This window comes from Ichthyophthirius multifiliis, assembly GCF_000220395.1.
Source record: "Ichthyophthirius multifiliis unplaced genomic scaffold scaff_1120509250855, whole genome shotgun sequence".
NCBI lineage: Eukaryota > Ciliophora > Oligohymenophorea > Hymenostomatida > Ichthyophthirius > Ichthyophthirius multifiliis.
In genome coordinates this window covers 75,499-98,816 of record NW_004086434.1, presented here as the reverse complement: position 1 = coordinate 98,816, position 23,318 = coordinate 75,499, and the positions used below count along the sequence as shown (strand labels likewise).

The 23,318-nt window shown below is 15.8% G+C and overlaps 3 protein-coding genes across 3 annotated transcripts, besides 53 other annotated features; 2 read left to right on the top strand and 1 right to left on the bottom strand. All coding sequences in view use genetic code 6, as the record gives it.

Annotated features, from left to right (window-relative positions):
- Positions 1-3: part of a microsatellite that runs on past the window's edge.
- A 2,031-nt stretch (positions 4-2,034) lies between these two features.
- Positions 2,035-2,068: a microsatellite.
- Positions 2,038-2,068: a microsatellite.
- A 6-nt stretch (positions 2,069-2,074) lies between these two features.
- Positions 2,075-2,129: a microsatellite.
- Positions 2,077-2,138: a microsatellite.
- A 694-nt stretch (positions 2,139-2,832) lies between these two features.
- Positions 2,833-2,902: a microsatellite.
- A 27-nt stretch (positions 2,903-2,929) lies between these two features.
- Positions 2,930-3,017: a microsatellite.
- Positions 3,006-3,039: a microsatellite.
- Positions 3,031-3,071: a microsatellite.
- Positions 3,036-3,079: a microsatellite.
- Positions 3,080-3,519: 440 nt separating this feature from the next.
- Positions 3,520-3,580: a microsatellite.
- Positions 3,527-3,582: a microsatellite.
- A 93-nt stretch (positions 3,583-3,675) lies between these two features.
- Positions 3,676-3,747: a microsatellite.
- Positions 3,679-3,746: a microsatellite.
- Positions 3,681-3,744: a microsatellite.
- Positions 3,748-4,076: 329 nt separating the features above from the next.
- Positions 4,077-4,112: a microsatellite.
- Positions 4,113-4,217: 105 nt separating this feature from the next.
- Positions 4,218-4,260: a microsatellite.
- A 230-nt stretch (positions 4,261-4,490) lies between these two features.
- Positions 4,491-4,550: a microsatellite.
- A 2,666-nt stretch (positions 4,551-7,216) lies between these two features.
- Positions 7,217-7,251: a microsatellite.
- Positions 7,252-8,952: 1,701 nt separating this feature from the next.
- Positions 8,953-9,021: a microsatellite.
- Positions 8,955-9,074: a microsatellite.
- Positions 9,043-9,090: a microsatellite.
- Positions 9,059-9,105: a microsatellite.
- Positions 9,075-9,125: a microsatellite.
- Positions 9,126-9,524: 399 nt separating this feature from the next.
- Positions 9,525-9,574: a microsatellite.
- Positions 9,575-9,880: 306 nt separating this feature from the next.
- Positions 9,881-9,914: a microsatellite.
- Positions 9,915-10,661: 747 nt separating this feature from the next.
- Positions 10,662-10,734: a microsatellite.
- A 467-nt stretch (positions 10,735-11,201) lies between these two features.
- Positions 11,202-11,248: a microsatellite.
- Positions 11,249-11,514: 266 nt separating this feature from the next.
- On the top strand, positions 11,515-13,388 carry IMG5_102610 (hypothetical protein; the record flags this gene model as incomplete). Its single annotated transcript, XM_004035199.1, has 2 exons — positions 11,515-11,985; positions 12,051-13,388. 2 exons carry the CDS (start codon positions 11,515-11,517, stop codon positions 13,386-13,388), a joined length of 1,809 nt encoding a protein of 602 aa, XP_004035247.1.
- Positions 13,265-13,298: a microsatellite.
- Positions 13,274-13,303: a microsatellite.
- Positions 13,277-13,361: a microsatellite.
- Positions 13,389-14,925: 1,537 nt separating the features above from the next.
- Positions 14,926-14,986: a microsatellite.
- A 230-nt stretch (positions 14,987-15,216) lies between these two features.
- Positions 15,217-15,253: a microsatellite.
- Positions 15,254-15,849: 596 nt separating this feature from the next.
- Positions 15,850-15,888: a microsatellite.
- Positions 15,864-15,921: a microsatellite.
- A 1,032-nt stretch (positions 15,922-16,953) lies between these two features.
- Positions 16,954-17,008: a microsatellite.
- Positions 16,962-17,008: a microsatellite.
- Positions 16,964-17,018: a microsatellite.
- A 324-nt stretch (positions 17,019-17,342) lies between these two features.
- Positions 17,343-17,397: a microsatellite.
- Positions 17,398-17,489: 92 nt separating this feature from the next.
- Positions 17,490-17,573: a microsatellite.
- A 192-nt stretch (positions 17,574-17,765) lies between these two features.
- Positions 17,766-17,810: a microsatellite.
- Positions 17,773-17,810: a microsatellite.
- Positions 17,811-17,823: 13 nt separating this feature from the next.
- Positions 17,824-18,681, bottom strand: IMG5_102600 (ras oncogene family protein, putative; the record flags this gene model as incomplete). Its single annotated transcript, XM_004035198.1, has 4 exons — positions 17,824-18,097; positions 18,166-18,277; positions 18,335-18,494; positions 18,556-18,681. 4 exons carry the CDS (start codon positions 18,679-18,681, stop codon positions 17,824-17,826), a joined length of 672 nt encoding a protein of 223 aa, XP_004035246.1.
- Positions 18,682-18,734: 53 nt separating this feature from the next.
- Positions 18,735-18,768: a microsatellite.
- Positions 18,769-19,480: 712 nt separating this feature from the next.
- Positions 19,481-19,521: a microsatellite.
- Positions 19,514-19,561: a microsatellite.
- A 29-nt stretch (positions 19,562-19,590) lies between these two features.
- Positions 19,591-19,642: a microsatellite.
- A 527-nt stretch (positions 19,643-20,169) lies between these two features.
- IMG5_102590 (hypothetical protein) lies at positions 20,170-23,318 on the top strand (the record flags this gene model as incomplete). The annotated part of the gene is made up of 5 exons (XM_004035197.1): positions 20,170-20,183; positions 20,856-21,457; positions 22,117-22,236; positions 22,433-23,056; positions 23,101-23,318. The coding sequence occupies 5 exons, from the start codon at positions 20,170-20,172 to the stop codon at positions 23,316-23,318; spliced, it is 1,578 nt and encodes a 525-aa protein (XP_004035245.1).
- Positions 20,235-20,280: a microsatellite.
- Positions 20,364-20,422: a microsatellite.
- Positions 20,502-20,537: a microsatellite.
- Positions 20,813-20,847: a microsatellite.
- Positions 20,838-20,882: a microsatellite.
- Positions 21,729-21,775: a microsatellite.
- Positions 21,763-21,819: a microsatellite.

The following is a 23,318-nucleotide window of genomic DNA, read 5'->3' as shown; positions in this document are numbered from 1 at the left end:
TTTTTTCAAAATTATAATATATTTTATTACTATATAAGTAATAATTAATATAATTATAAATAAAAATGGAAAAAATTAAAAAAGATCGATAAAAAATTGTTGATTTTGATGAAATTTATAAATAATATGAAGGATTTGAAGATTGCTTATAAGGTTTTTACGATCTTGCTAGATCAGCATATAATGAATCTAAAATAAATTTATAAAACTTATTTGATTATTATTAAATCTATTAGAACTAATAAGAATAAAACGATATTTTTTGGAGTGAATTCAGAAGATGGGCCCATACTCTAAAAGGTTAAGCTTTAACTTATTGTATTCATTCGATAGCAAATTAGTTTAAAGGTTTACAAACAGCTATTGAAGCTAAAAATAAATAATTGATATAATAATATATAAATTAAATATATCTTCATCGAAAAAGTTACTTAGAAGCCTTAAAAGCATTTTACGATGATTTTTCAGATGAAAGTAATCAAGTTTATGTATTAAAAGATACATATTAAAGTATTAAAATAAAAGAGTTTTTTATTCCGTTTGACAATCAATTTAAATTTCAAACAGATAAATAATCACTATAAATTACAGATTTAAATTGTTAACCTTATATTAATTATTTAAAATGAAATATATTATTTTAAGTCAAATGATTTTTTTTTATTAATATATATAATATTATATGTTTTATTTATATTTAATTTTAATTTTATTTTTTATTAATATATGAAAAAAAAAAAAAATATATATATATATTATATTGATTTATAATATACAAATTTATATATATTCATTTAGTTTAAAAATATAATAAAATATTAAAAATGTTAGTAAATATAAAAAAATATTTATTTTCAGCTAAAAATTATTAGTGCTCAGACAAAAAATAATTATTTTTACATTATAAATAATAATTTTAATAAAATTCAGATCATCTTATAAAAACTTGCAAAATTTCGAGTGCCTCAATAAATACTTAAATATTAAAAACACATAATGTTTATAAAATTAACACTCCTAATTTTGCTTTATAATTAAAAGGTAAATATATTATTTTGTTATAAAATATTGTAAATTAAAATAAATATATAAATAAAGAATAAATTTCAAAAAAATTACAAGATTAAATTAATCCAGAGTTAGCTAAAAATCTATTAATAACTCTTTGCTCAAACTTAGAAGGAGATGAACTACCTATTCTATAATAGCTTAATTAATATATACGTTAAAATATAATAATGTATAGTCTTAAAGATTTAGAAGATATAGAATATGCTTTTTATAGATCTAATTAAATAATTCCATTAAACTTTAAGGCTTCATTTGAAAATGAAATAAAGACAAAAGAGAATATGAAATAATAAGAAATTATTTTCAGTAATCAATATATTTAAAAACTAATAGAAGATAATGGAATAAAAACATAAGTACCAAATATTTTATATTAATTTGAAAAATAAAAGCTTTATGTATAGTTTAATACAAATTAAATATTAACTATTTATCAAATAAATAAATTTAATGAGCATTTAATTTAAGAAATAATTGTAAAAAACCATAAAGATAATAGAGCTTTTATTTTAGATTATCCACCTTTTGTATAAAATTAAATTAAATAATAATAATAACCAAAATAAAATAATGAAAAAGTAAAAATGGGTATTTTTGGGAAATAATTATATAATAATTAATAATTTTAAAATCTTTCGGAAATTTCTGTTTTAGATAAGAATACTTTTGATTATTATGTGGAATAATATATTAATAAAAAATATTAAATTAATGAAAATATGGTATATAAAAAATAAGATAAACTTTAATTTTTTATACAAATAATAATATTAATTATAGATTGTAAAAGAAGGAAAAAATAAAGAATTAGTTCCTGAACATTTAGTAAACTTTATAAACTATTAATATTAAAGAGATAAATAAAAAAAATCTATTATATATCTAGCAGGAAAAACTTTAGAAGATGAAATAAATATGATTATTTAAAATAACAAAAACCCGTTAGAAAAAGAAATTTTTTAGTAAATATATAATAAATATATATATAAATAAATATTTTTAATATTTATATTTAAATATGTAATTATTTATTTTATAATATAAATTATTAATTTTATTTTTTATAAAGAGCTCTTTTATTTAATGAACAATTAAATTATGTAGCTAATGTTAATTAATTTGGATGCTTTTAATGTAATAGTAAGGCTTATAGCGTTAAATAAAATGTTGTTAATTTATTAGATGAAAATGATTATCCTTATAACATAAGAGATAGCTAACTTATTAAAAATGCTCTAGAATTCATCAAAAATAATAAAGATCATAAAAAATTTGTTATGTTTACATATAAAAAAAATATAAATAGTTTAATAAAATCTTTAATTCATAATTATGATTATAATTCTTTTAAACAGTAAATATAATATTAAAGTACAGAAGCATTAATAGAAGATTTAAAAAAAATAAAAATTTAATCTGGAAATGTTAATAAAATTGAAAATCTTGAATATATTAAAAAAATAGCTGAATTTTCATGTTATTTTGGAAAAGAAAAGTAATAATATTAAATAATTAATAAATATATGTATAGATAAAATAATAAAAAATAAATAGAAACCTTTTACCGAATTAATTTAAAGATAAATAAGCTCTTTATTAATAATATAAATAAAATTATTTTAATATATATGATTAGTATAAAAAATATTAAAAAGATGGTAATTGTTTAGCTATTAAGGTTATTTAAAAATGAAAATAAATTTAATATTAAAATAATTAAAAAGATTCTTTAAATTATCAAAATTGTGGATATTTCAAAAGAAAATATATATTTTTTATAAAAATATAATATTTAAAATATTTTATTGTTTATAATTATATGATAATTAAATAAAATTTAATTTTAATATTAGAATATAATAAAAAAAAATACAAAAATTATAATAAGATAAAACAAAGAAAAAATAATAATATTATAATTGATAAAAATAAGAAAAAATATTAATTAAAATATCTAATTAAAAATATATAAATATATATATATATATATATATATATATTTATATATCTCTTATTCTTATATTTAATTTCAATCTAAATTAAAATTTCCAATTTTTTATTTTAAATGCTATTATAATACACATCCTCTTTATAATGTAACGTTTTTAAATGTCGGTCTTGCAAATGTAGCATCATATCTAAATTTTTTTTATATTTTTTTCTAAATTATTTGATTACCCTACAATAGTATCGAATTCTTTAATCTTTTTAAAAGATTTATCCATAAAAACTCCTAAAAACAAATTTAAAAATAGTCCAAAAGCAATTTCTACTAATATCTTTTTTTCATAAAAATTAAATAATTATATATTATTCATATTTTTTTTTGATTTTTATGATTTTTCATACATCTAACGGTATTACAAATTCTTCTTATCTGCCATTAAATGTTAAATATTTTCTGTATCTCATTATTGAATATCCTGCATGGATAAGGAAAATAAATCCAATTATTTTTTTTAAATTCATTTTTTATTTTATTTTTTAATTTATATATTAATTATTTTTTAAAATTAGATAATATAACTAATAAACTAAAAAAAAATATATATTAATTGTCAATTAAAAATATTTATATAATTTTTTTTAAAAAAATTATTTGTTAATAAAAATAAAAATTAAAATAAAAATAAAAATAAAAAAAATAGATATTAAAATAAAAATAAATAAAAAAATCAATAAATATATATATATATATGTATTTTAATGATTAGATTAATAATTATTAATTCATTATTACCAATATATTTTAAAATTTAATAATTAAATTTTTTATAAAGTTTATCTCATTTATCTTTTTATATTAGTATCTAAAGTTTTAAAAAATATTTTTTTAAAAAAAAATAATAAACCTTTAAGTTTAAAAAAGTTTTTTTATTTTTTATTTTAAAAAATAATTACTTTATAAAGATAATATAAATTATTTATTTTATACTTATAATATTAATTTATTTCGTTATTATTATTTTCAAATAATATTAATATTTATTCATATTTTAATTTTTATATTTTATTAAAAATAGATATATTTATTAGAAATACGCATTAATAATTTTATTTATTTTCATATAAAAATTAATTTACTTATATATATTGAGTTAATTAATAATTATATTTAATATTTTTTTAAAAAAAATTAACTTTTTTATTTAAAGATATATATTATATTTTAAGAAAATATATTTATATAATTTTTTTTTTTGAAAAATTTTTTAAAATGATTTGTTCATATTTACGAATATTTTTATTTCCATTTACTTATATTCTATTTATAATATTTATAATAAACTAAAAAATAATAATAAAATAATAATTTTACCATTTTCATAACTATATATCCTCTAAATCTTTCTCTATCTTCATCACTAAAAAATTATATATGAATATCTTTTTATCTATATATTATTAATAAAAATGATTATATATATATATATATATATATATATATATATATATATATATATATATACATATATATAAATTATTAATATAATATTTACTGAAATATTAAAGTAATTCTCGGCTTTATACTTTATTCAAAATGAATGTTTTTTAGTTATGTAATCTTAAGGATATATTTAGAATAAGATATAAAATATTTCTAAATACTATCAATTATTTTTTAACTAATACCACTAGGTAATTTACTATTATAAATATCGTCTAACTACAAATATTCTTTACTTTAAAAAAACTAATTATCAAATTTCCACAATTAAGCTTTTTCTTTATAAAAGCTTATATTGTTAGCATCAATATACATAAGTACTTTTTCATTAATATCCTAATTAGAAAATCTTTCAAAATTAATTCCAGTATTTATATTTATCCATAATAAAAGTGGTTTAACAAATATTTTTTTATTGACTGAACTATGATTATTATTTAAAATTAGAATATTTCTAAAAGCAAACATGGAGTAAAAATCATGCTTAAACTTAAAATATTTTGAAAAGTTATATTCAAACTATATCCTTGAGATTTCATCAACAAAAAATATATGATAAATATATTATTAACATTAAATAATTAATCTTTAATAAGATTCTGTAGTAAAAAAGCCGATTATATTTTTTATTAAATACTTAAATCAGGCTTTTAATTTAAGCATATTCCATTTTCTTATTCTTATTTATATTTATGTAATCCTGAATACGTTGTAATATAGAATTCCATACTATTATTAAACATTATTAAAAGTGAGAATTAGTAATTACTAGTTTGGTTTATTTTTAAATAAACAAAAAATGTAAATCGTACACTTTCAATTTTATTAGATTTTAATTTATTTTTATCATTTTTATCAATTTATTATTATTGTTATACATGCATAAATTATTGCTATTATATTCATATATAAATATTTAATATTATATATATTTATTTTATAATAAATAATTTTTTTACCAAAGAAAATTAAAAATGATTTTTCAATGTATTATCCATTATTGATTATAAATAAGAGTTTCTTAAATATTTTTTTTAAAAAATTTAAACATTAGTCAATAATCTTATAATCTAAGCTTTTTTAGAATTTACAGAAAACAAATAAAAAGCTTTTTATAAAAATTTAATAATTATAAAAATAAAATGTTGATATTAAAATTATATACCTATTAAATTTTAGCATTCTGACATAATTTCTTATTTTATTTGAACATCATTTTCATTAATAGTACCTGAATTTGAACTTAATTAACTTTAACTTTCCGAAAAGTAAGTTATAATATAAATAAAAGTTTTAAAATAATATATAGGAAGAATTTTTAAAGTAAATTATTCACTACAAATTTAATTAATTTATAAATATTCTTTCTAACTTAAATTATTTGCTATCAAAACACCTTAATTCTATTTAGCTTAATCTGCAGCATCATTCGAATTATTAACATTTCCAGACTAATCATTATTTTATAAATTAACCATTTTCGCATATTTACGTTATTCAACTACTTCAAGAAAAGGAATCCAATTAAAGTTAATGATATTATTTAAAATTATACGGATACATTTGGAAAGTTCTTTAATTAAAATTTTATCGTCTTGACTGATTGTAAATTTTTCAATTTCTTATATTTTTGTACTTAATCCACTAATAATTTTATGACATGATTTAGCAATAAATTCATAATTACTTATATAATTAATGTTTGTTGATTTTTAAGAATTACATAAAATCAGGTTCATTAAAAATATATATTTTGTTGATATATTACTTTCTTGCCAACCAGCCCAATCACAAAGTACACTTATATATTTTATTACTTTTTATAATAGTATATTTTACTATAAGTTTTTTTATATAATATAGTTTATATTTTACTATCCCTGTTTTCTAATTATTTAACAGTTTATTTTCTATGTTCTACTGAAGGAGAATTTTCATGTAATGCATAAAAACACCTTAATGTAGCAGATAATAAATACACTCTTTTTTCCTTATCTATAAATGAATAGTTTTAATAATTGGTAATGTCATTGTCAAAAGAACTTCCAACCGAATCTTAATCATTTTTATCATTTTTAATTTAAAACTAATTAGTAATACTGTGTTTTTTTTAATTTGTTTTTTCTTCAAAATTAATAACTTTTTATTATTTTTAATTATCTTAGTTTTTTATTTTTTAAAATATTTTTAATTATAATAGGTTTTAATTAAGAATATTCTAAATATTCTTAATTTTTGATTTTTTAAGTGGTTTCTTCAAAAAACATGAAAGAATTTAATATCAAATTATATTTATTTTCATTAAAAAATTTTCTTAAATCTTAAATATTCTAAGACTCGAATTTTGACCCTAATATTTAAATTTTAGTTTTAATAATTATTGAATTTTCTAATAACCCGTATTAAGATTTTAGATCTTCTTCTAATTTTCCTATATATTCAAGCATTTATTCCTTATATTCATCAATTTTACATGTTTCTTACTAAAACTGGATCAATTATTATTCTAAATTTAAAGTTTTAATTGAATTATTTTATCCAGTAAGGAAATTCATTAAAACCTAGACAATTCCAGCCTCTAAAATTTAATTAAACTATTAAACATAATGTTCATTTAATGCTTTTTCTTTTAAATAGACTTATTAATTTAATAATTTATCCCAATTTTTGGTTTCATTGATTTATCTTTATTTTAATTTTTCTATTTTCTATTATTTTATATTTTCATATTAATACAAATAATTATATTATTTTAAATCCTCAGCCTTTTCTTCACACTTTATTTCTAAATTATCCGCAATTCTGACTATTAACCTAAACGAGCTATTTTAATAAGGAAAAAGGGACTCCTTTCCCTACAAAAGAGGCAAAAGATATTAAAAATACTTCCCACCTTCACATCTTTCAATTTCTAGTGAAAATTTATCCTAATTTACATATTTTTCTTCCAAAAGTAAACATCTCTTAATCACCATACCTGTTTCTAAATTATTTACATACATTTTTAAGTCCTCTTTTTCAGAATAAGAAATTATTAAGTTTACACAAGCATAAGCTAATTCCATTTTTTCTTCATTTTCTTCGGGATCATTTGTTAGATCTCTCTCCATATTTTTTAATAATCTTTTTATAAAAAATAAAAATAATTATTGATATTTTTGTTTTTATTTACATTCCATAAACTGTCTTAATTGTATTCTCAGCATTTATAATACAAAACTCTTTACAGGTTTATTCATTACTTAGAATGCAAAATTTAGAAATAGTCATAATAATTAAAGAAAGTACTTTCTCAGTTTTACCTGCTCCTAAATTTTAATAACTATTAATAACATTTGATAAAATAGCGATTTAACTAGATTTCCATATTTCTTAAGGTAAAGAAATTAAACAAAATGAAATTACCACTCTTACATCATCATCTGGTATTGCCAGACATTTGAAAAAATTGGTATCAGCGCCTTATTATATAAGATTAGTTGCTATTTCTTAATATTCATTGAAATAATCTTATTTATCATCTTACAATTTATTATTTCTTTCAAAGAAAATTCGAAAAAGTTCAATAATCTAAATAAATAGTTAAATTATTATTTAATTATTTAAATTCATTAAGTTTGTTTTAGGGATATTTAAATATCTTAAAAGCATATCATATTTAGAATCACCTAAATATTAAACTAATTGATTAAATTTTTAACTTTTTATTTTTAAATATCTTAATATTTATGCATTCTTCATTATTTTTACATTATTTAATAAATATTAGGTAAATTAGCAAACTGCTTATAATAAATTCGGATCAACAAACTCTATAGCTATAATTAAAAGAATATCATTAATTATTTGACTTTAATCGAATTCCTTTGTTATTATTTAAAATTAAAGTAAAGATCCATATGTAATAATTCTTTGAGAGAAACTTTTATATTTTTATTCTATTTCTATATTTATTTACTTTTATTTAATATAAAAAAATTAAATTAATTAATTTATATAAAAATTAGGTTTTTTTAAAAACAAAATACTTCAAGTTTAGTTTTTTGTATATTTTACATAGTATTATTACCTTTCTTAAATTCATATATACATTCTTAAAGCAGATTTTCAATTAAAATCATAAAATTATTATCTATATATACCGATTGAAGTAACTAAATAGCAACTTAAGAAATACCATTTATTTTATAATTTAAAACAGAATTATTGACAATTTAAAGAATTTACATAATTTAATTATTATCATTTATACTCATTTTTAACTTCAAAAGTATTGTTAAATTATAATAAAAATTATAATTTTAGACATTTATATCAATATCTTAAATTTCTAACTATTATTCAAATAATTTTTTAACAAAACTGGATGATTCACAAAGACAGGCTATAAACCTAAGTATATATTAAAAAATATAAAAAGAAAAATTATAAATAAATATAATATATAATAATATATAAAATATTATATGAAATATTATATAAATTAATATATAATATTATATAATTATGAATAATTATAATTATATATATATATATATATATATTTTATATATATTTTTTATATTTTTTATTTTTCTATTTTTTTTTTTTAATTTTTAATTTTTATTAGTTTTAGTTTTTTAAAAATAATAAAATAATATTAAAATATTTTAACAATTAATATATTTTAATTTTTACTATAAAGAAGCTTATTGCATATCATTATGTATATAGACTAATTTTTTTTCTATTTATAATTCTATCATTTATTTTATCCAATTATGAATATATTAAACTTCTATATCTTCTTGTAGAAATGGTTTATTAATTATTTCCATTGCATTTACAACGCCATTTATTAAATAAATAGGAATTTTAAATAGATCATTTTTATTTAAAAATATTTTAGAATGTCTTGTTATTGTATCTATAACTCTTTCTTATATTTCATCAGTCATTTTAATCACTTAATTTATCGCTTCATAACATTATTGAGCAAATTTTTAATTTATAATTGTCATTTTTATTATAATATTAATTAATTCATTTACAAATTAATTTTAATTATTTATAAATAAAGAAACATCATTAAAAAAATCATCTATTATATTTTACTTTTATATTTAACAATATATTTTTAATATTTTAGAATGTAAATATTTTTTTTAATTCATACCACTTTAGTAAATTCTAGAGGATTTTCTGGTTAAAATATATATTACCAATTATCTTATTGATTGACTAATAAATCCACATATTTATCTAATGTTTTTAAATATTTACTAGTCCTAACAGGATCTTTATTACAATTATTTATTGCAAAATATATTTTTTCCAAAAGCTTATAAAAAATATAAAAACTTAAAATAATTTCATATTTACATATATGATTTATATATAATTTATATATAATTTACTTAATTATGATTTATTTCTTCTTCTTCTTATTCTTCATAGTTCTTTAATTAATGCAGTTCTTCTTAATATTTTTTTTTTTCTTCATGGTAAACTCTTATATTATTAAGAACAAATGTATTTTTTTTTTCAATTAATTTAACTTTAATTTACAATTCAATAAATTGTTAACTTTAAAATAATTAATTATCTAAAAAATTAATATTTTCAATATTTTTAAATGAAGCAATAGTTTTAATAAACTCATGTTACAATTTATCGGTTTTAAATTTAATTCTATTATTTTAAATATCCAATTATTTAATATTTTCCAAGTTTTGAAATTAAATGCAAGGAAATCTTTTAATTCTATTTTTCGATAAATTCAAAACTTCCAATTTTACAAAATGTTTCACAACAGGAAACTTCGTTAATATATTTTCTGATAAATTTAAGAATTTCAAATTTATTAAATGTGTTAATTCTACCAAACCAGAAATTTGATTTTTAGATGCATTTATATTTTCCAAAAATTCAAATTAATTTAATTCATTTATTGACTATAAAGAATTATTTGAAATATCGATTTCCTTTATATACCTAGTCCTCTCCTTTTCATATAATAATAATCCACCCAAATCTTTCAAATTATACTATTCTGAATGAAAATTAATTCTTTAAACTTTCTAACCTACTGCCTTATCTAATTATTATCTTAATAATTATTCAGTAATTCTTTCATGTTTTTATTTCTATTAGCGAATGGCGCTATTTATTTTTTAATTTTAAATTAATAAATTATTTAATTTTCTTTATTTTTAATTAATTTATTATTAATTTTTATCTTTTTAGATATCATTTTAAAAAGGAGGAGAGACTAAAATTTTGGGACCGTCTAAATCAAATTAGAAAATATTTTATGATGATTTCTATGTATTTTAATTTTTTATATTTTTTTAAGAGACAGATATTATAGATTTTATATTCTATGAATTTACTAATGATAAGGATTATTAAGATTGCTTTTCAAATTAATTTTATAACTATTATTATGATATTTGAGAATTAGGAGATTTTTAATCTTAGTTATGATTTTATATAATAGAATTTTATTTAGAAATACTTTTTTTAGAAGAACTCTTTTAAGAATTGTTTTCTGAGTTTAATTCTTAGATTTCTTACATATTGAATCTAAAATATTATCTTTTTTTGAAATAAATAAATTTATTTTAAATTAAATTATAATATTTTATTATTAAATTAAAAAAGAAATCAAAAAAAAAAAAAAAAAAAATTTAAAACATTATTGATATTATGTAAAAAATAATATATATATTAGAAAAAAATAAATTATTATTTTTTTTAAAAAAATATATATAAATTATAATTAAGCTTTTTATTTATATAAATATTTAAATTTAAATATATGTTTTATTAACTTTATTTATTTTGTTTTTTAAAAAAAAAAATGCAAAGAATTTTAAAATTTTGTTTGTATTGATTTTAATAATTTTAAATTTTACTTTTTTTATTATCTTTTTTCATTAATAATTATTGTACATAATATAATATAAATTAATTTTATAATTTTTTAAAATAATACAAAAATTAAATACAAAAAAATGAATAATTTTAAAAACTTATTGGAAGAATAAAACGATAGTCCTAATTTCATTGAATTAAATTAAACTAATCTTTAGGAATAAATGGATGATAAATAAGATTAGTTAGAATATTTAAATAATTAAACATTATCCTAAGAGGAGCGTAATTTGCCTATTATAGAAAAAATATAAAGTAATAAATGGCAATTAAGAAAACTCGGCTACAAAGAATTATAATAATTGTTCATAAATCATAACGAACTCAAAAACATATCACAAGCAGAAAATACAAAAATATAATCTATAGAAAACTACGCACCTTGGTTAAATAACATAATTAATGAAAGCAATATGATAGCATTAAATTAAGGATTATAAACAATTTAAATTTTTGTAGATCTTAATAAAGATATATTATCTAATTAAATAATTACATATTATATAAGCGAATTAATTGAAAAAGCTTCATTATTAAAACCATAAATGCAAGTAATAATAAATAAAGAAATAATATTAAAATAAATATATATTTTATTTTATTTTTATAAAAAAAGTAAACGGCAATTGATATATTATTAATAAGCTTATAAAAAAGTGAGCACAATTATGCATTATAGGAAATAATGAAACGATTTTTAAATAAAAATCCAAAAATTGTATTATTTGCATTAAATACTATTAACATTGCTCTAGAAAACTAATTACAAGAAAATATGAATTTATTTAATAATGAAAATATGCGTTAAATATTTATTTAGAACTTAAAATTATTGAAACATATAAGTAAGGAAATAAGAAATGTTGCAATAAGTAATTTAAAATTAATATATTAATAATGCCAAGATTCATTTGAGGAGATAAAGAATTAATTTATGACTAATTTAAGGTAAGTTCATTTGAAAGAAATAGAAGAAATTTTCAAAAAAACGAAAAAGAAATCCAAATAAATTCAATTAATAATTGAAAATACAAGCCAAAATACTACCAAAGGATAATAAAAAGTAGATTTACATACAATTGTACCAGATAAATTTTTCGAAATTCCTTATTTTTTACAAGTCAATTTAAAAATCAATAAACTTGAGGAAATGTCATAAAACATCTAAAAACTAATAGACAATAAGGCTATTCCTATAAAAGAAAATAAAGACTATTCGAATATATTTAACGTGCTAATTTCTTGTGTTTAAGAAAGCAACTTTTTAATATATTCAGAAGCTATTAAATGTTTCCAAAAATTAATGAAATTACTAAAAAATGGAATTACTTTTCCTATATTAAAACATTTTTTAAGCCTGATTTCTGAAAAGTTTAGAGGACCAAAAGCCAGATAATAAAATTCTGTCGTCTGGTAAGCTTTAGATGAATGTTTATTAAATTAATGCTGTTCAGTAGAATCAATAATTGAAATTCTTCTGAATTAAGCAGATAATGAGAAAAATCTACATATGAGAATAGGAACTATTAATTGGTTAGGGGGGAGATTTATACCTTATAGTGCATAAATAATAAAAGATTCAATAAATTTATTAAATGAAGAAAATTAAATTATGTCGAATAAAGGAGAAAAAATATAGAAAATTATGGAAAATGTAAACAGGAAAATAGAGCAAATTAGCAAAAAGGCGCTGAATTTATAACTTAAAGAAGCATGCTAAAATTTACTTATGAAAAAATAAAATGATTATTTTTAAGAATTTGATAAAGAAAACAATATTAACGAATGTAATAATGCAATAATATAAAATTAAGAAAATAATAAAATCATTAATATTACAAAAATAATATTAAAAATAATAATAAAAATGATGAAAATATTTATAATAATAATAATAATAATAATAATAATAATAATAATAATAATATGGATGTTCAAAAATAAGAAGTATTGAATTTACTTGATGTGGATATTAATTAAAAAAGTCAAACTTAATTATTATTATTATCTATTTAATAAGAATTAAATAATTTAATGTAGATTTCATTTAAAAATTAAAATATTGAAGAATTTTAAACTGAATTTATTTCTTGGTTTTCTAATATTGATAAAGAAGACTTAAATATAATTTAAGATAATATTATTGATAAAATATAGTAATTTTAAATTTAAATTTCTATAAAGTAAAATGAACTAAAATAAAATATATTTTTAAGGCTTAATAATTTTACAATATAATTTTTAATGTTATTAAATAATTAAATTCTTAGTTTAAGTTAACAAAATTGTTAAAAACAAATCGAAATAATAATTTAAATTAAGCATAAATAATAATTATAAACTGAATATTTTGATAGTTTATACTCTGTTTGTTCTATTGAAAAAATATTAATTTCTATATATAATATATTTTGTTTAATTTAAAAAGAAGAAGAGAAACAATAAATGATTCCTTTTTTAAATTGGGTTTCTTAAAAAATAGATAAATATGAAAAATAAATAAATGTAAATTTATTAAAATAGCTAGAAAAGGTAATTTATTAAAATGAAGAATTCGAAACATTTTAAAATTCATTAAAATTAAAAATACAAAATTAATAATCTACAGGCAATTATAAAACTAAAAAATGTTAACAATTGATTACTATTGTAACTTAAATTGAGTTATAATTAGAAGCTAATTTTTAAATTGGAGCTTAATAAGTAAAAAATTATTTATTAAATTAAATTTAATATACTTAATCATAAAATATATCGCCTGGAAAAAAATGGATTAGAGGTGTTGGAAGAGATCTAAATTCAGTTTAAAAAACTTTAAATATGTGTAAACATTAAATATATGTTTTATTTTTTTAATAAAAAAATATACAAAAAAAATAGATGAAATTAAATAAGTTTTAGAAATATTTTTCACAAAAATAAATTATTAAGATTAGAATTTATGTGATTAAGCCTATGAAGTTATATTAGATATAAAATATACAATATTAAATTAATATTAAGTATTAGAGTGTATTATAAACTATACATTCTTATATATATGTCGATAAGTATTTAAAAATAAAGAATAAAAATATTAATTAAAGTAGTTTTTGGTAGAATTTGAAAAAGGAATATAAATAACAACAATATAAAAATAATATAGGAATATATTTTCTTTGGTATTAAAATAAAATAAATAATAATGTGAGAACTTAATAATAAATTTATTTACATATTTTCTATAAAACTTTGATTAAATTTAAATTAATGAAATATAGTTTTTTGTAGAAAGTATTATATATTGCTTAAGTGAAACTAATTTATATGAATTAGGAAGTGAATTAATTAACAAACTGTATTAGAAATTTAATCATGAAAAGTTGAGAAAAATTTTCGAAACTGAACTTATTTCTTCAATGAAATTATATTAAATTTATTTGGATTTTATTAATATTAATTTCTAAAATGATAATTCAACAATAAATATAAGTTTAGAAACAAATAATTTTTAATAATAATAATAATAATAATAATAATAATAATAATAATAATAATAATAATAATAATAATTAATTGTAATAATCATTACATAATTAAAATTATCATTCTAAATTGAATAATATAAATAATTAAAATAATCATAATTAATGTTATTAAAATATTTTAGATTAAAGTTTAAATGAATAATCTCATTTTAATTTAGTTAATTAAAAATAAAAATAAAAATAAAACATTTAATAAAAAAACAAAATTATTAAAAAATAAACTTGATTTGTTAGACTATTCTCATTCATTTGATGAAAATACTTAATAATTAAAAAATATTAAAAATTAAAATTCTCCAAAATAAATATAAGAAATTTAATAATTATAAAATGTTGATTTATTAGGTTTAGATGAAGAATATGTACCAAATGAATAAAAAGTACATATTACAGAAATATATTCTGATATTTAAACAGAAAAAACGAAAATCATAATAAAAACTTATTTTCAGTTTCTCCAATAATTAAAGAATATGTTGAAGAAAAACTTAATTTATCTGATTATAGTGTAGCTTAAAAGATAAATAATTAATAAATAGATAAAAATACATAATTTTATATTAAATATTTGGAAGAAAAAGAAAATCATTAAAAAACTAAGGAAGAACTTTTTAGAAAACAATCAGAGATAATTAAAATAAATACTGAATTTGATACGCTTAAAGAAGAATATTAAAAAAAAATGAAATTAATGTAATAATATGAGGAATTAATTTAAAATCAAATATAACAAATACAACATTTGTAATTAATAAATGAATAATAAAATAATTAAATATAAATAAATAATGATTTAAAAAATCAAGAATAAAAAAATTAGCAAAAGACTTTATAATTAATAAACAGTCCTAATGATTTAGTATTAAATTAAGATGGAAATTAAATAACTATAATATAATAAGTATATATATATATATATAATATATAAGTAAATATTTATGTATATATATATTTATATATTAATTATTTTTTATTTTTATATTATTTTTAGATTTAAGAAATGTTAATTACAAGTGATTCTTTAGAAGATGAGTTTTGTGAAACAATATGGTAAAGCTATTAAAATATTGATTCTGTGAGCCAGAAAATATAATCTGTTGTCGAATTGAAATAATCAATAATGAGCTAAACACTTCTTTTTAATTTATCCGAGCTTAATTATAAATGTATTCTTGCATTAGTATTAAAATTATGTACTTCAGAAAATACTTATAAAGAAATAGCTTTAGTTAAAGAATAAGGAAAATATTAATAAAATGATTTGACTAAGGAATTATAAATTCTTTTGGATTCTATTATTTGTTCTAAACCACCAACATTAGTTATTGTTTGCGGAATATAAATATTAACAGAATAGATTCCTAAAGATTTAAATATTTAATATTCCAAAAGTAAATTAAACAAAAATATATATATATAATTTATTTAAAAAAAAAGATTAAAAAATGTTATTCAGATTAATTATTAAATGTATAGAAAAAGTTATTTAAAATAATTTATAATTAGGAGTTTTTTAAATTCTAAACTAAATATATAAATTCTTTAAAATTCATAAACCTGAAAATTTAATAGTAAAAAATAAAAAAGCAATGCAAATAATTTATTTTTTTTAAAAAAGGATAGTTTACCATGCTTAAAAGATTTAGAATTTATTTTTAGATGCCTTAAAAATTTTTCAGATTTAATTTCTTAATTAGATGTAGAAAAAGCAAGTGAATTTATTGATTTTATTAAACATGAAAATAATAAGAATATTTTCCTATAGTACTTAGAAAAGTATATTTAAAAAATATAAACTGAAATATAAGAAAAAAATGATAATCATTTATAAAATAAACTATAATATTAGGAAGAATAAAATTATAATAATTAAGATCATGAAAGTATAAAATAAAGCGAATATATAGATAATGATAATGAATATTAAAATTAAAGCATCGAATATTCTATAAATTAACCATATAATTATTCTGAATATGCTTGACTTAATTTTTTAAATTATATATATATAATATTTAAAATATATATTTATTATATAAAATATATAAATTATTTAATTTAATAAGGTATAATATTAATATTTTTTATTTATTTTATTATTATGTATAGTTTACTAATTATATAATATAATAAAATTAAAAATAAATAAATTTATATATATATATATATAATATAATAACATAATTAAAAAAAAATAAAAAAATATTACAATAATTTTTGTATATATTTATTTGTTTTGATTAAAAATAAATAATATATATCTTTTATTATTATATTTTAATTTATCTATAAAATAATAATAATATAAAAATATATAGAGATATAATAGATAAAAATAATGAATATTAAAATTAAAGCATCGAATATTCTATAAATTAACCATAAAATTATTGTAATTATGCTATATAAATTATTTAAATTATATATATAAAATTAAAAATATATTTATTATATAAATTAAATAATTAAATAAAGTATAATTATATTTATTATTAATTTTTTATTTATTATTTAAGTTACATTTATAATTTATATAAACATAAATAATAAAAAAAAAATATAAATTTATATATAAATATAATAGCATAATAAAAAATATTAATTTTTATATATATTTATTTATTTTTATTTTAAATACAATATATGTTTTCATTAATCTATTTTAATTTATATGTAAAATAATAAATTAAAATTTATATAGAAATAAATATTAATATAAATTAGAGATTTTAAAAATAATAACAAAAATTATTTTCTAATATAAATATATATATATAAATCTCTATAATAATATAAAATAAAAAATATAAATATATATTTTATATATACATATTTATATATTTATATATATGTTTTTTATAATCAGCAACATTTTTTATTTTCTTCTTTTAATCTATCAAGTGGTTTATTATTTCCTGTTAATTATATATTTCCTCCTATATTTTGCTATTTTTATTATATATTATTATTATTAGGATTGTCTCCGACTGTAATATCTTATTTATCTGAACTTAACAAACTATAAGAAATTTATTTAAAAACATTTTAAATATTATTTCCATCTTTTGCTGAAACTTCGAAAAATAACAAACCTTATTCAGTTGCAAACTTATTTCCATCTTCAGTTGATACTTGTCTTTTTTTTTATAAATTTATTTTATTTATTTTTTCAAATAAAGAAATATATTTATTTAATAAATATACCTTTAATCTGCTAAATCTATTTTATTTGCTAATAAAACAATCAAAACATCTTTTCCTCTTTCTTCTCTAACATAATCTAGCCATTTATTTAAATTTTGGAAAGATGATAAATCTTAAAAATAAAAAAAAAAAATACAGATTTCTTATAATTAATTTTATTTATTTTTACTAGTTGTATCATATACAATTATTCCTGCATCAGAATCTCTTATATAAGATGGTATTAAACTTCTAAATCTTTCTTATCCAGCAGTATCCCATAATTACAAGCGAATTGTTTTATTTTCTAAATGGAGAGTTTTAGCAACAAAATCAATACCAACTGTTGGCTTTTTTAAAACAGTTTTATTTTTTAATTTATTAAATGTTCTTTTTACTTATAATAATTACTTGCTATGTACCAGTAAAGTTATCATACATAAAACGATTTATTATTGAAGACTTTCCAACTGATTAATCTCCAATAAATACTAATTTGTATTTTCTAACTTATTTGCTTATGCTTTAATCAGTCATATTTGTTAAAAATATATTTTATTATTTTTTATTATATACAAAATATATTAATAATTTTTTTTTTATGTTTTTTTTATTATTTTTTTAGATATTATTAATTATAAGTAATTTCATATATTATTTAAATATTTAAATAAAATAATATATTTATAAAAAAAAAAAATTCAAATGATAATAATATTAAAAAAATAATAAAAAATATTTTTATTCTGTTTGAAATACTAATTTTTCTACAAAAAGTATGTTATATGATAAAAATACATTTATTTCTATTAAAATACTAATTTTATATATCTAATTAATTTAAATATGCATAAAAAAGATATTAAAAAAATTAATTTTTCTATTTGATAATAAATTAATTATTCTATTATATTTTTTCTTAAACTTATTATAAATCTTATTATAAATATTTGGTTTACTTAATATAATTTTTATGTTTAATAATATAATTAATTAAATCATTATGATATTAAAAAATTGCTAATTAATTCATATTATTGTTTAATAAAGTTTAATATAGATAAAAAAAAATTGCATTTGTAGTTTTTAAAGTTATTTAATCTAAAAAAGGAATCATTTTGGCTTTTTAACAATAATTAAAGATTATTGAATGAAACAAATTTATTAACTTAATATATACCTCTAAAAAATGTAAAAATCCTTCTATGTGTTTTTTTTTAAATATAGTTGAATAAATTTAATATGACTAAATAAATTCTTACAATTATTAATATAATCTAGCAAATGAATATTTAAGTATATATTGAAAATAATTTTATATATTTAAAAAGTTTATTAAAAAAATAAAAATATAAAATAATAATAAATGTAAATAATTTTATAAATTTTTAAAGAATTTCATCAATTTTTTAAATAAAAAATTAAATAATTGTAAAAATTTTTTTTTATATATATATATATATCTAAAATATAATATTAATATTAAAAATATATATTACAAAATAAATTTTCTATTAAAAAAAGTATTATTTTTAAATTTACATTTTATATTGATCATTTATTATAATAATTTATAGCTTTGCCGAAAAATATATTTTTAAAATATAAGTTATATTAGTTTAAATGATAATCAAAATTTTAATTATATTATTATAATTAGATAAATCATATAATAATATTATATTTTTCAAAAATAATTTAAAAATCTATTTAAAAATATTTGTAATATATTTTAAATTGGCATGTTTAAATTAAATTCATTAATTAATTTTATTTTTTATATATATTCTTAAAGTAAATAATGTATAACATTAATATAAATAGAATTACTTTAACATTGAAATAATTTTATTAAATAGATAATATATATAATAAAATAATGAATTAATATTTTTTATAATCTTTTAATTAAAACTCTAATAATAAAAAGAGTTATTCAACATAATTAATATATAAATTTAAATTCAAAAACTTTAAATTTTAAGATTTTATTTATTTAAAATCTTAATTCTTTTTTAACCATAAATGGGGATTAAAAGGTAAATATACTATTTAATTTTAAAAAATTATTCTCTAATATATATTTATTATTATAAATATAATTTATAAATAAATTATGAAATATTAATTTTTAAAATATGTTTTAATATAATCAAAGGTAAGTAATTTATATAAAATGATAAAAATATAAATTTATTCTTATTATAATATTTAATATATATTATTATTATTATTATTATTATTATTATTATTATTATTATTTATATATTTATTATTAATTCTTTCATAAAATTTATTTTTTAATTATCAAAATTAAATTATTTTTTTTCTTAAATTTAGAATATAATATAAACTTGAATTTTTTTTTTTATTATTTTTTTAATTTTTTTTTTTCTGGAATATTTAATTTAATAATATATTTAAAATTATTTTTACATATTATCTTTTTTTAAAAAAAAATATTTATATTTTATTAAAATGAATAATGAAATAATATGATTTTTTATTTTTTTAATTATTTGTTACATATATAATATTTTATGGTAAATCAAAATATTACGAATATATTGTAATACATTAATCTGGTTTATTTTTAGCAAAAAAAAATAAACATTAATAAAGAAGAAAATTAAAGAAAAATAAAAATTAAAATTAAAATAATATATATTTATAATATAAAAAATTATACACATAAAAAATTATGAAAAAAGAATTAAAAAAAAATTAAAGAAAAAATTCCGTGAAGATGGTTTAGAATTGCCTTCAATATTATTAGAAGAAGACCTAGATGAAAACGGTGAATTATAAAAAGAACAACAATTAAACTAAGAAACAGAAATAACTTAAAAATAAATCTTAAAAAGCTAAGATTCCGAAACCCATATATGCAATGAAGTCGTTTAAGAAGAAGATGAATAAGAAGAATACCGAGAATAAAATATTGATCTTTAATAGATCAGAGACAAACTAAAAATATAATAAAAAACCGGCGAAAAAAGTACCAGTAGTGTTGGCTCTGAAGAAGAGGAATTTGATGAAAAAGAATTAAAAAAAAGAGTTTAAATAATAAATCAAAGCGAAATATAAAAAACTGGCCGCTTATAACCTGAATCTAGTGAATAGGAAAATTATCCAAAATTTTTTCAGTATAATAATTATTACTAAGAAACAGAAAATTAACCCGAATTAGAAGAAGAAGAAGAAGAGGAAGAAGAAAATTCATAAGATTCCTAATAAAATAAAAATATAACCAAAAATATAAATGATAATGAAAGTAATTCTTTAATAGATAATGAACTTGAATTTTTCTAAAGTAATACTTAAATAAATAAATAAAAAAAATATATATAATTCCTTATATATATCAAAAAGATGAAAATATGAAAGAATAATTAATTACTTCCCGAAAGGCATCCTAAAATGAAAAAAGTTTCGATATTTAAAATTCTTCTTTGAATAAAATTCCATAAAATAATATTGAGGAAATAATTACTTAAAGAAGACTATCTAATCTTCTCCTTAAAAAAGAAAGCTCTATAAAAAATAAAAAAAATATAGAAAATCTGGAAACACCTTCTTCTTTTAAAGATGATGATATTAAAAAAGTTGAAGACATTAAAAAAAATGATGAAAAAATTGAAGAAACAGAAAATAATTAAAAATAAGATGAAAATACTGATAATTAAAAAAAAAAAAAAGCCAAAAAAAATAAAAAATTTGAATGGGGAAACTACAAACGAATGCTTTAATACGCCTAAAAAGAATCAAAATTAACAATTTTAGGCTATATATTTGTAATATTATAGTCTGTATCATAAGTATATATCCCTTAAATATCCGGAAAACTTCTAGACGCGACTATAAAAGAAAGAAATTTACAAATGTTAAACGAAACTGCTTTTTGGGCGATTTTCGTATTTACACTAAATTCTATTAGTTTGTTTTTTAGGACATTTATTTTCAATCTAATAGGCGAGCGTATTATAAGAAACTTAAAAATTGACTGTTTTTAATCATTCATATATAATGATGTATCGTTTCATGATAAATAGCTTTCTGGTAAACTTGTAAGCAGATTAAGTTCTGATATATGTAAAAAATAATAAAATATAATATATATCATTATTTAAATAAATATTAAAATATTTATATGTGTGTAAATAATTATATAAAATATTTAATATAATATCATATATTTTTTAAATAAATTATTAATATATAAATATACATTTAAAAATATTAATTTTATTAATATATTTATTTTATATTTATATATAAATTATTTTAGTGACTCTTAAATCTGCTGTATCAGGAAATATATCAACTTCATTAAGAAATATATTAGTATGTTTAGGAAATGTAATAATGTTGTTTTTAATTAGTCCTTCTTTATTTTTTATTCTTTCGGTTGTTGTTCCTATTTTTTTAGTAACTTCCGGAGTTTATGGAAAATATCTTAAGTAATTAACAAAAAAATACTAAGATTATTGTGCAAAAACTAATGCTAATGCCTAAGAATGCTTTTAAAATATTAAAACAATTAAAGCATTTTGTACCGAAAATAAAGAAGTCTCTAAATTTGCCACTACAATTTAAAAACTATATTAAATAGGTTATAAAAAAAGCATATCTTGTGGTCTTTATAATGGAATTAATTCTCTAGTCAGTAATTTGGCTACCTTAGGTGTTTTATGGTATGGAGGTTATTTAGTATTATCTGTGAACAATTTAACTTCAGGACAATTAGTTTCAGTAATTCTATATACAGGTTCTTTAGCAAGTTCAACCTCATCAATCTCCTCTTCTTTCACAAAAATAGTCACTGCTTCAGGAGCTACTACTAAGTTATTTAAATTAATGGACAAGAAACCCAAAATGCGTTTATAAGGAGGATTAGTATATGATTTTGTTGGTAAAAAAACTAAAATTTAATTTAAAAAATAAATAAAAAAATAGGAAGAATTTAATTCAATTAAGTCGCATTTTATTATAAATATTAAAAAAATATAAAAGTATTAGAAAACTTCAACCTATAAATAAACCCTGGAGAACGCATAGCCCTCGTAGGTCCTAGTGGTAGTGGAAAATCAACCATAATTAGACTAATTGAGCGCTTTTACGATGCCAAACAAGGCACAATAACGAATCGATGGGCACAATATTAAAGACATTGA